The 12,583-nt window shown below is 51.5% G+C and overlaps 1 protein-coding gene across 1 annotated transcript in view; it reads left to right on the top strand.

Moving 5' to 3' along the window:
* Positions 1 to 1,344: 1,344 nt before the first annotated feature.
* Positions 1,345 to 12,583, top strand: part of LOC114069072 (exocyst complex component 6B-like) — a gene marked incomplete at its 3' end in the record, with an annotated part of 107,072 nt that continues 95,833 nt past the window's right edge. The window contains exon 1 of the mRNA XM_027905614.1: positions 1,345 to 1,529. Within this exon, the coding sequence (XP_027761415.1) occupies positions 1,417 to 1,529 (113 nt within the window). The remainder of the gene's footprint in view (positions 1,530 to 12,583) is intronic.

The following is a 12,583-nucleotide window of genomic DNA, read 5'->3' as shown; positions in this document are numbered from 1 at the left end:
TGACAGGTCTTTTCCCACTTTAACAGTTCTTAACGATTCTAAGTTTTCACCAAGCTCTCCTGGCCACTCCTGTGTTGTTCCAGTCACGGTGCTCCATTTAGGGAAGTTATTTTACCCCTTTCTCATTTAATTAAGTGATAATACAGGTGTCTCTGCCCTTGTCAGGGAGGTTGGAACGAGATAATCTTTAAGGTTCCTTCCAGCCCAAACCATTCCATAATTCCATGTTATTCAGACCAGCACTGATCAAATGCAGAAACCCACGGTGGCAACCACAGCCTGGCCTTGATCCTGCTCTTCATCCCACCGTGCCCCCGGCAGAGTGTGGGATTCCCGTGCAAGGACAGCTCTGCTGTACCTGATAACGCGGTTGGGAACGGGACCTTCCAGCGCCGTTTTCACGGCACAAACTGACAACAACCACCACCAGCTGAGAGGGGCAGCCTTGAACGGTGAGGAGACCTTGATATCCCAGGATGTTTCTGCAGGATAACGGTGTTTTTCAGGGGAAGCTCTGCTGTGTCCTTGGGTCACACAGCTCGGGGGGGATGCAGAGCAGCTCGGCAGCGGGTGGGATGGTTCAGCATCAAGCTCAAAGGTGGTTTGGTGTCAGCAGGAGCTTCCTTTGGGAGCACAGTCAGTGGCACCTTTTTAAGGTGGGAGTGATATAATTTACAGGGCTGAGGGACAGGATGGGTGTCACCACCACGGGGCTGTGTCCCCCCAAGAGGGAGGGGATCATGGGGTCCCTTCCATGGTGCTGTATCCCCCCGAAAGGGAGGGGATCACGAGGTTCCTTTCATGGGACTGTGTGCCCTGATGATGGATGTCATGACCACGGGGCTGTGTCCCCCCAAGAAGGAGGGGATCATGAAGTCCCTTTCATGGGGCTGAGTCTCCCCAGAGGGAGGGGATCATGAAGTCCCTTCCATGGGGCTGTATCCCCCCTAGAGGGAGGGGATCACGGGGTCCCTCCCATGGGACCGTGTGCCCTGATGATGGATGTCATGACCACGGGGCTGCGTCTCCCCAGGAAGGAGGGAATCACGGGATCCCTTCCACGGGACCGTGTCCCCCCGGTGATGGACGCGTGTCACCACCGTGTCGCGGGGCTGCGACTCATCGTGGGGCGTTCTGACGCCGCCCCGGCAGCGCTGCCCGCTCGGCGGTACCACCGCCGCCTCTCCCCTTTCCCCGCTGCCTCCCGGGCGCTTCCCCCTCCCGCGCATCCCGCCTCCCTCCCTCCTCCCGCTGCCCCGGAGCGCCGGCGCGGCCCGGCCCCGCTGTCCCGCACTACATTTCCCGGCGTGCCGGGCGCGGCGGGGCCGGAGCGGGGCTGGGGCTGGAGCGGCCCCGGCGCTGCCGCCGCCCGGAGCGGGGAGGGCCGGGCCGGGCCGGGCAGGTGGAGCGGCCCCGATGGAGCGGGGGAAGATGGCGGAGCTGGAGAGCCTGGAGACGGCGGCGGAGCACGAGCGGATCCTGCGGGAGATCGAGAGCACGGACACGGCCTGCATCGGCCCCACGCTCAGGTGCGAGAACCCTGCCCGGGATGCCGCGGGGGGGGGGACACCCGCGGACGGGGGATGGGGATGGGGATGGGGGGGGTGGGTCACAGCGGTCCCCACGGTGCCCCCCGAGCCCCTCCGGGGCGCGTCCCACCCCTGCGCCCCTCGGGCAAGGACGGGCTTCCTGCGGGCATCTGTCAGAGCCATCCCGCGGGGGGTTTTACATCCCTCTCGGTCGGTTTCCGTGGGGTTTCGCCCGAGCCGCGGCCGATCGTGGGCGCCGCGGGGGGACGGGGCGCGATCACCGTCCCGGCCGAGATAGGAGTTGATGCCTCTTGTTTGCTTAATGGATCCTTTGTTCTCCTGTTAAGCACCTTCTCTCTCCCCCGGCGGTTCTCGCAGAATCCTTGGGCTGGGAGAGCCCGTGGCTTCGCCTGCGGGAGATGCGGAGCTCTCCCGGTGCTCGGGGAGCGCAGATGGATGGAGAGGACGGACTCGTGCCCAGGAGTGCTGCCCACTCCCTTTGCCAGCAGCTCCTTCCCATCGCTCCGGCTCTGGCGTTTCACCCCTCTAGGTGTTTGTTTGTGGTGCAGGGTCTGTTTTGTGCCAGTGGCTTGTGCTGTGTTGCAAATCTAAAAGATGTGGTAGCTGGCTGTGTGATTAACCCATCACTCGATTTCTTAAAAAATACGATATTTTAAGTGAATTATGCAGATCTAAGACCAGTTCCTTTTAGCTGGACCACATTAGCATCGCTGTCCTGAAATGCTGAGATAACTCGTCCCTCCTTCCCCCTCTTGAAATGAACACAGAAGTTCTCCAGAGAACTTTCTATCAACCCCAAAATGTTTGCCGAGCACAGGTGCGCGTGTTTTATCCTCTGGAATATCGACGGTATAAAAGGATGGAGGGTATTTCTGGCTCGTTGTAACCACGTTGCTCAGGTGGGGGAAGGTGGAGGAGGGGGGTGTTACTGGGATCGCTCAGCTGCAAATGGTTAAGCAATCGTGTTAAATTCGGTGCTAAGTGTGGTGCTTGCCCAGGAGAGGAACGAGGTGCTGCCCCGGGTTTCACCTTCCCCCCTCCAACCGCTCTGCGCCCACACAGGTGCTTTCAGTGTTGAAATCAGGGTGCCAGGTGGGAGTGTTTGGGGACAATCAGGATTGGAGCCGCCCGTCCCACCCCCTTCTGCCACGGCCCTTTGTTTCTTTAAGTTTTACAAAGTCACGCTTTTTAAACGACTTGAGTGGCCGCCTTTCAAAAGAAATGGGTTTCAAGGCTGTGTGACTCGCAGTGATGCTGCAGTGCTGGCACAGGATGAAGATGGGAAAGCTTTTTTAATTTGTGGAGCGGTGGAGCGCCGGATTTGCCTCAGACTTGCCCACTCCTTCATTTCTGTGACTTCTTGCAGTTTTCTTCCTGAAGTTCTCCGTGAAACGTTTCAAGGTAAACTGAACAGTAGGAGATGCTGAGAATTAGATTTATTAACAAAACTGAAAAAACTGGTTTGAATGTGTAGGAGCTGCCAGGATGAAGAGTGTAGGTGTGTTTTTTTTTTCCCCATTTAAGAGGACTAAGTGCAGTTGATCTTGTTTCTCAGTATTAAGGTTAGATGATGACTTGGTTTTAATGTTGATCTTTGCATACCCACGGGAGAAACATTAATAAGTGTCTGGGCAGAGAAAGGTTTGGGCTTTGCTTGCATTAACTTCTGGAGTGTGGTGATATTTCATTAGTAATGTTATTAATGATATAATCATAAGCTATACCTGCTCCAAGGATTTTTACAGTTCAAGCTTTACCAGCTCAGGGTAAACGAGATGTGCTGGAGAGTCTGGAAAAGAGGATGGTGGAAACTTTGAGGGGGGAAGAAAAAAAAAAAAAAGGTGACTCATTTCTTGTAGGCATCATGGAAGAAATGTGTCTCCAGGAGCCGGGCTGGCTTCCCTTCTAGGAACAGCATTCCCAAAGTGCAGCTCAGGGCTAAGGCTGCACTGCCGGGACTTGTTTGCAGAGCTGTGCTTTTATCACTTTCTGACCGGGCAGAGCGAGATATTCCGGGTGCAGCCGCTCCGTGGTGTCCCGGGTTGCCATCGCGGGGTGGGGGGGGGGGGGGGGGATATGGAGGGGTTAAGAGATGGAGTTGGAAGGTCCAACTAATTCATCTATCTGGGTGGGTTTGTGTCCCACCCAGCGGGGGAGAGAGTTTTGTGTTTAGAAAAATAGCAAGTGTAGTAACTCCTGCCCTGGGGCGGGGGAAGGATGAGATTCCTCCTTCCTTGAAGTCCCTTCCAGCCCTGTTTTTTGTGCTCAGTTCTGGCCGGGATTCTGCGAGTCGGTGGCATGGGCCGGGACTCCCATTGTGCCGGCGCTGTGCAGATGTGGGGCCGAGCCTGCCCCTCCTCGGGGACAGACGCTGCTTCCTAAAGAAATATATAAACTGCCCCGGCCCTGGAGTGTGTGTGTGATGAGCTGGGCCAGTCCCACCTCTGGCTCTGGGGCCATCCCGGTCTCTTCTCCCCAGTTTTTCCTGGCAGGGACTGTCGTGTTTGAAGGACACCGAGCGCCTTCAGTGAGTCTGTGGGGATCCCCTCGAGGCCGTGATGCTCCTGGAATCAAAATAATCCACTTCAGGATGTCTTTCCTGCTATTCAGCCTCTACTAATTATACCCATTGCTCCTAATTCCACTTCCTTCTGCTGTACTAATTCCTCTTTTTTCTTCCCTGCTGGTGTTACACTTGATTTTGCAGAGTATTTTTGGATCTCCTCTCTGTGTGGGTTTTGAAGAATCGCTTTATTCTGCAGGATCAGAAAGGGGAAGAGAAACCCTTTCTAGGTTAAAGCCACCTCTTGGCCAAGCTGTGACACCTGGGTGCTCTAATTTATATTACGCTCAGTTGAAGTTTATTGCTCTTTAGTGAATTTTGTGTCCATTTCAGCTGTGTTTCTTTGTTTGTTTTGGTTTTTGTTTATTTGTTTTTAATTTTTATTTTATTTTATTTTGGGTTTTTTTGAGTGATAGGAAACTGATGGTGGCCTGTAATATTCCAGCTCTGGTCACTGGGAGTGAGGATGGATAACGGGGAGGTTTTCTTGTGTCACACCCCGTAAATGTGGGCTCTATAACTTCACCCCCTTTCCCTGTGCTCAGCCAAGGGTGAGTCCTTGTGATTATCTGAATTGCAAATCGTTTTGCAGCAGTTCTTGGTCCCAGCCTGAGGATGTTTTGCTGTCCTTTCCTTCCCTGTGCTCATCTGCAGTGTCCTCTCACACCTGGTGTCACCTCATGCTTCAGATCCAGCCTGGGATTAAGTCACTGCTTAATCTTCCTTTTGGTTAAACAGTTTGAGCTCTGTGAGTCTGTCACTCTTGAAAAACCCTTTTCCTGCTCTCGGGCTGCATTTGCAGCTTTTTGAAGGATTTTTAAACAGCACTTGATAACGTTCAAGGAATTTTTAAACAGCATTTGATGAATTAAAGCAGCCCTGGCTGCCCACACAGGTGTAGCTGCGGTGTTCTTGCTGTCTCCTCGCCACTTTAGATGCACATAAAATTATATCACCGCTGTAAGAATCTCCCACTTGTGCCCTGGGAGGTTGGAGCAGGTCTTTTCCTCAGTGTTAGAGTTGTTCCTGCACGCAGAGTTATTTCCTTGGGAGCTCAGGTATCCCCAGCTGTGGCCGATGCTCCCCATCGCTACATCTGCACCTCCACTCTTGGTTCTCCTGCTCTGCAAAGTTGCTGGGGAGGATCGAGATTTTCCGAGGGATGGATTGTTCTCTTGCTTGATTTCACGGCTCGTTACTCTGCCAGCTTTTGTGTCATCTGCCAATCGTATCATCAGTCTTTTTGTTTCCTTTTGGATGTATATTTGGATGTATATATTTGCTTTCTAGGCCGTTCCTCAGCGCCTGAGGTTTTATCAGGCGTGTTGGGACTGGTACTTAGCAGTGCCCTGCTGGAAACCTGAGAGATGTTCTATCTCAGACAGCAATTAATCACCCAGTCTGGGCTTTTATGCAGAACTAGAGCAGATATGAAACTCCTATTAAATGTAATCATGTGTGTTCAGAGAGATTACAGGGCTGTTTAACCCGAGAACGGAGTGAAGCACTAGATTGGGTCGTGTTTCTACTAAGCGGCTCCTGACTGGGATTAAAGCAGGACTGTAATTAAGATGTGTTCCCTAAATCCTTGACTCTTCCATGCCAGTGTCTGGGATTAGTGTTGCTCTGGGTGTACCTGCCTGATCCATTTACTGCACTGGCACCGTGCCGTGGCCATTCCCTGCCATCTCCTCCCCGTGCCCAGGTTGGTCTGGAACTGAGGAGCCAAAGGTCCTCACTGCCTGTTGTTGTTTTTTTTTTTTTTTCTTTTTTTAGGGTTATGAATCTTGTGTCTTGAATGCTTGCAGGTCATGGAATCACAGAATGATTCGAGTTGGAAGGGAACCTAAAGCCCATCTCGTTCCAACCCCCTGCCATGGGCAGGGAAACCTTCACTGTCCCAGGTTGCTCCAAGCTGGCCTTGGACACTTCCAGGGATCCAGGGGCAGCCACAGCTTCTCTACCCAACCTGTGCCAGGGCCTGCCCACCCTCCCAGTAAAGAATTTTTTCCAAAATGTTCTCATTTCAAACCACTGGACATAAACAACCTCACTTCCCCCAGGGACATCACCTCAGGTCCTCGGTGGGACCCTCGGGCTCTGACTGTCTGTGTGCTGAGACCCCTGAGCTGGGTGGGAGCCAGAGGTGCTGATCCTGCTGGCATTGCTTGGTGCCACCTTGGATCCAGGCTGGAGCAACATGACAGTGCAAACAGCAGCAGCTTGGCTCAGGTCCTGGCTCCTGAGCTGGGACTGGGGAATGTTTATGATGGTTTATTTTCTCCTGTAGCTTCACATGGAGCTGAGCTGGATCTGTGACTGTTCCTGTGTCATTCGGGTTTCTGATGCTGAACTTGGAAAACTGAGGCTTGGCTCTTAGACATAAATTTAAGGATGGAGTCCAGCAAGTGGGGGGCTCTTGTTTAGCCCCTCTGAGCTCCCCAGCGTGTCCTGAGCTGGAAGTTGAGAAATTGCTGTAAGTCCTGTGGTAAACTCGGTTGGAAAAGGGATCTGGATGGAAAAATAACCCAGCTCCAGAAGGTTTTGCTGTGTGGTAGCACAAATGCTGTTTCCAGGCCCGGGAGGAGGGTGTGTGGGGATGGGAATGAGGGACTCGGTGGTGGCAAAAGTCAAGATGGAGTTTTGCTGGATTTACAAAAGCTCAGTGAGTTTGTCCAAGCAGATATGAACCTGCTGTGTCATTCCTGATCCATAGGCATGGACACTGATGTGGGCTGGTCAGGCTGCCTGGGGTTGTGTCCCTTTTCCCACCTTTTGTGAGGATTTTTTTTCAGCTGGATCTGCTCACCCTCGCTGCATCTTGGGCTCATTTTGTGGCTTCCTGCTGTCTAGACTGGCATGAGGGATTTGGTGACAGGGAATTGGTCATCCCTGAGCTTGGGTATGTCCTTCTTCCTCACAATTCTCTCACCTGGTGGAAGACTGGTTTAGTTGGTTGGGGAGTGTAACTGGTTTATGACGAGTTGGACGAGCGCAGAAACCACGGCAGGGTCTGGAGCATCACTTTGAGACTCTTGGGGGCTGAGGATGAAGGGTGGCCAAGCTGGTCCCAATCTTTGTTTGCAGTGGGTGAGATGAGGATAAGGGTCTGTGTTGCAGATGTGAAGTGAGCAGTAATGCCAGGCCTCTGGCTTAACAAGCTTCCCTGTTTGTATTTTGGGGTGGGAGAGCAGTGGTGGCACTGCCTGTACTGGTGGTAGGGGCTGCGGTGCTGTGGTTTATCCTTCAGCTGAGCCTGCATTGGAGAGGAGAGAGAGGAAGGAGACCCTGCATCAGCTTTGGCATGAAAAGGATCTCCTCTTCCACGTGCTAAGAAGTGTCTCCTCAGAGTCCCAGCACAGCGAGAATTGAAGAGCAGCTGAAAATCAGACACATTATCTGTAAAAGCCCCCTGAGGCCAAAGACTGTGAGAACTTACAGGTGACAAGAGTTCAAACTAGCCTGGGTTGTCCTGACTTTGCATCTCTCAGCTGTGCCACACTTTGCCTTGGCTCCACGGATCCCATCCCTGCCAGTCCCATCCCGTATTTTATGTGCAGTAATTGGTGAAATACCAACTCCCAGCAAAGAAGGAATGGCACAGGCTGTCTAGACGCTGAGTGCTGGCCACAGAACTTGCTCAGGAAGCTGCTTGTAACAACTGTAAATTGTCTGCTAATAAAAACCTCCCAGGATCTTTTGAAGCATCTTTCAGCCCATTTTCCTGCCACCCAGACAGGGAATCTGCAATCTCCTGAAAACGAGCCTGGGCCTCTGTTCATATGCACATAATTAAGTGCCTTTTAAAAGACAGTTCTGCTTGAATTGTATTAACATTCCCTTCTGGTCAGGCTGATGCTGTTCAGCTCCAAGTTGGGTTTTTTTGTTGTTGTTGTGGAGGAAAAAGTACCGGGAATTTCTCCTGTGAAGTGATCGGGTATCAGCATTTACAATCCAGAATGGCTTACAGTGTGGAGCATCAGCACCTCTGCCTGAAGGTGTGATATACTTAATTATCCCAGGTTTTATGGATAATTTCTCCTTCCCAGTGCTGAGCTTCTGCAAACAACTTGGAGATGGTGAATCCTCACAATCCCCATCTCCCCTTTAATTTCAGTGCTGCTGCTGCAACCTGAAGGGAACAGCTTGCACTGCTCAATTATTTATACCTTGTATTAGCTTGGGCTGTCTCACAGAAGCACATTCCTCTCTGGAATTTAATGAGTCACTGTCAGAGGACAGATTATCCAGTGGCTGATCCCATTCTGTGGGATGGGGGCTCTCGGGAACTCATGGAATTCATTCCCTGCTTGCCCTCCCGTGTGCACCAGCAGGATGTGATCCAGTGCTCTGAGGTGATGAGCTAAAAGAGGATATTTCCCTGGAATTTCTCAGGGAAAGGCTGCTCCCCTGACGTGTTTTGCCGTCTTGTGGAGCTGTCAGTGTGTATGACTTAGCAGGATTCCACCTCGAGCTGCCAGCTGAGCTCATCCTCGGAGCTCTGCTGCCCTGCCTTAGGGAGCATCATGGAAAACTGGGAGCTGGGGAGAGCCCTGTGGCGTTTAAATCCACCCAGACTGTCCCTTCTGTCGTGTCTTTCTGATTCTCCTTTGAGTGATAAGGGGGGGTTTTGTCTTTCTCTAAAAACTGAGTCACTAAAGTGGCTGTTCAGTGCGTGGCTGCAGCCGTGGAATATCGCAGTGGGAATCCTCCTCCCAGAGCAGGGCAAACACAACTTTAGGGGAAAAATTGGAAGGACTGCGATTGCTTAGTCTGGGGGGGGACAAGACAGGCACCCAATTCATCTTCAGGTGCAGAATGGACTGCTGAGAAGATGAAGAAAAGCTCTTTGCACAGGCAAAAGTGGGATCCGGTTGAGGCTGTAGGGATTTAGGAGGGATGTAAGGAAGTGTTTTCTGGTTAACAGGGAGAAAGTCATGGAAAGGCTTGTACTGGCTCTACCAAAAGCCTTTCTTCATCATCATATCTCAGTGTAGGGAGCAGTGAGTGCTTATCAAAGCAGATACACAGCAAACATGCACTCCCAGTGCTTTCCAGTCTGCGCTTGGGACGCTTTGGGCACAGTTTGTACCAGGAATTCTCACTTGAAGAGCTTCCCGTGGATCTTTCCTGCACCCGCCACTGGCTCATAATACTTTAATCTGCTGATTCTTCCACACTGAAACATTTAAACTGATGAGTTCTGCACTTTAATTGTACATTGTGTCTTCCTTTAGGGTTTGTTTGGTGGTGTTTTTGCAGGGACAAGATTTAGTCTTTCCCAAAGGATTATGAGAAATATTAAGTCAGTGATATTTCTTTTTTTTTTTTTTTTTTGCCTTCCAAGCTGAAGGTTCTTAATGAATTCACTCCTTTCTCCTGGCAGAGCTGTTCTGATTGCTCATTATCCCCGTTGCTTTTCTGGGTGTTCCTCCTGCAGCTCTCACCTTTCTGTGATGATGCTGGAAAGATGAGAGGGATCAGGGATCTGGCGATGTGGGAATTGGCACAGGGATGGTTTTCTTTTTGCTTTGTTTTCTCCCTTTTTCTCGCGGTCTCGGTGCTCTGAGCCAACATTTGTGACACTGCAGCCCCGACCTTGCTGTGTCCTCCCTCCTCCTCCTCCTCGGTGGTGGTTCACTTGGAACCCTTCCCTCTCCATGGATTTACAAAGGATTTGTCCCCCATCCTCCCCTCCAAGTGTCCTGCTTTTCGCCGCTGACACCGGGCTTTGCTTGTCGCTTTGTCACCCGATACCTGCGAGATCCTTCGCAGCTTTTTGGCTCTGGAGTCGATCCAAGTGAATAATTCCGTGTCCTCTGCGAAAATGTCACCGTGATGCTCATCCCCCCCCTCCTGTAAAACCACCTTCAGACACCCTGAGCCACCATTTACCCCTCGTTTTTGAATTTTCACGGTGCTTTTTAACGCTCAAGTAGTGCTTTTTAACACTTGGGGGTGACCAGATTGCCCCTCGTTAACAAGCCTGGCTCCCTGCAGGAGTCCTGGTGAAGAGGATGTGTGAATGCCACCCGAGGAGGAGTCTGTTCTCCTCCGGAGTGTGTTTTAATTTTTAACACGCTTATTAACTACTTCATAAGAAGGGTTCTACTTTGCCCAGTCATGTAGGAGAGTTTTCCTTAGGAAGCTCCCACTCCCTTGCTCTGGCAGCTTTCCTGCTCCTGGTGCTTGAAGAAGCTCTTAGTTATTCATATATTAACTAATTAGCTCTTCACATGGCTCTTCTTGGCGTGGATTATTTTGCACGTGTGCTGGGCTCGAATTTGGGCTCTTGAATTTTCCAGAGCTGGAAGATTTTTTTTTTAGTTCCTCTTTTTATTCCTTGAAAAATCTCCTCTGCTGCTTTTTAACCACGGCGAGGGGCACGTGAATGTTTAAATTAATCTTTCATAGTTAGTATATCTCTGCCTCAGAGCACAGAAATACGTCTTTTAATCAGTTTTTCATTTCCACCCACAAGCATTTAATACTTTGAGCTGTTCCCTTCTAATTTCCCTTTTTGGACAGGGGAGGAACGAAGCACCAAACTGCTGTGATGTGGGGTGGTAACAGTTTTTATCCCTGCTCCCACCAAGGGGCTGGGTTTGGGGGTTTTATCCCGACTCTTGCCCATCATTAACACTCCAAAGGGTTGGAGCAGAAGCTCTTCCCTCTGTGGGTCGTCCTGGCTGTGAAGAAAATCCTTTGGCAAACCTCAGTCTTGGCTCAGCTCCCTCCTTTGCCCACGGAGCATCCCGTGGGAAGGGTTTGGAGTGGGGTAGAAGCTCGTCTGTCCACGGTGGGCTGGGGGAGGTTGACCTTATGGAGGAGGTGGCTTCTGGCAGTCCCTTCCCTGTGAATCCAGAGGGTGCTTGGTTTCCCTCCCCTTGGGCTGTCTGATGAGCTGAGAGCTCCAAAAGTGACAGTGGGGGTGGCCACCTGTCAGTGGTGCCTTTTCCGTGGATTCTGTGAGTTCCAATAAACACCTGTCAGGTCTCCTGGGGAGGGTTTGTCCTGCTCTCAGTGTTTTGAGGAGCCACCAGGACTGCTCCCCTCCAGAGGGTGATGCCACCAGAGGGGTCCCTTCAGCCTGGCTTTGGCTGCTGTCCCTTCTCAGGGACCTTGTGAGGAGAGTCAGCTCTGCCTGGGGTAAGCCCCATGCTGGATGCTGTCCTTGGCAAGTGCCACAATTCCTTGAAAAATCTGAAAATAGGAGCCTGGGCTGCACAGGATTTCCTGTGGCCGTACCTTAGGAAGTGGCTTCCTTTAATAAATCTCCAAATGCAGTCTCAGGTCATCATGAAGGATTATTTGCACGGTGCTCTCAGGGATATTTGGGGGGGGGGGGGCTATCTTGGAGTTGTCCTGTGCAGGGCCAGGAGTTGGACTGGATGATCCTTGCGTGTCCCTTCCAACTGAGGGTATTCCCTGATTTCTTGGTAATCTCCAGTCATGTCCAGGTGCTGCCTGTCCTGCCGAAGTGAGGACTCGCAGCGTGCCTGTCTGCTGGAACTTCCTCTCTCTGCTTCCAAAGCCACTTATGCCTTGGAAAATCAGCGCAGGGATAATTATCTGTCCTGCTGGGTCGGCCTTAGGGCTGGGAGGTTGCTCAGGCAGGAGCCACACGCTGGTCTGTGCTTTGTGCCACCTGGCCGCGATGAGCAGAGCAGCAGGTGAGCAAATCCAGAGCCAGGCAGAAAGCTGAGGATCAGAATCCTGCTTTTTTTGGGGTGGACTGGTGCCTTTTTTTGAGGTTTTTAAAGTGCAGGCAGCAGCATGGAAAGGTCCAAATCTGCCCAGGTGACTGTTTGCTTCCTTAAATCACAGAATAGTTTGGGTTGGAAGGGACCTTAAAGACCATCCAGTTCCAACCCCCTGCCGTGGGCAGGGACACCTTCCACTAGAAAGTTCCTGTGACATAGGAATCCTGTGGCACGTTTAGTGACCTGTTATTGACCTTTTTAAAAAATAATTCTTAGTATTTAATATTTTTTACCAATTTTCTTCTGGCCTGAGCACCCAGAGGGCTGTGAATGTGCCCAGTGTGTCACTGGTGTGGCAGTAGCACATCTGGGCCCTGCAATAATTCCTTGCTTCCCTTTGTCTGCGACAAATAAAGCTCCAGAAAGAAAATAAGGAGCTGCTGGAGAGGGTCCAGAGAGGGGCACAAAGGTGATGAGGAGTCTGGAGCATTTCTCTGATGAGGAGAGACTGTGGGAGCTGGGCCTGGTTAGTCTGGAGAGGAGACTCAGGGGGATCTCATTAATCCATATAAATATCTCCAAGGGTGTCAGAGGATGGTGTAAGACTTTTTGGTGGTACCCAGGGACAGGACATAAACTAAACCACCTCAGCATGAGGAAGAACTTCTTTCCATGGAGGAAACAGCTGCCCAGGGAGGGTGGGGAATCTCCCCCTCTGGAAACATCCCAAACCCACCTGGATGATTTCCTGTTCCACCTGCTCCAGG

This window comes from Empidonax traillii, unplaced genomic scaffold (assembly GCF_003031625.1).
Source record: "Empidonax traillii isolate 1590-97213 ecotype Southwest subspecies unplaced genomic scaffold, ASM303162v1 scaffold1178:size161317, whole genome shotgun sequence".
Taxonomy (NCBI): domain Eukaryota; kingdom Metazoa; phylum Chordata; class Aves; order Passeriformes; family Tyrannidae; genus Empidonax; species Empidonax traillii.
The sequence above is the reverse complement of the archived record's forward strand: the minus strand, read 5'-3'. Positions and strand labels throughout refer to the sequence as shown.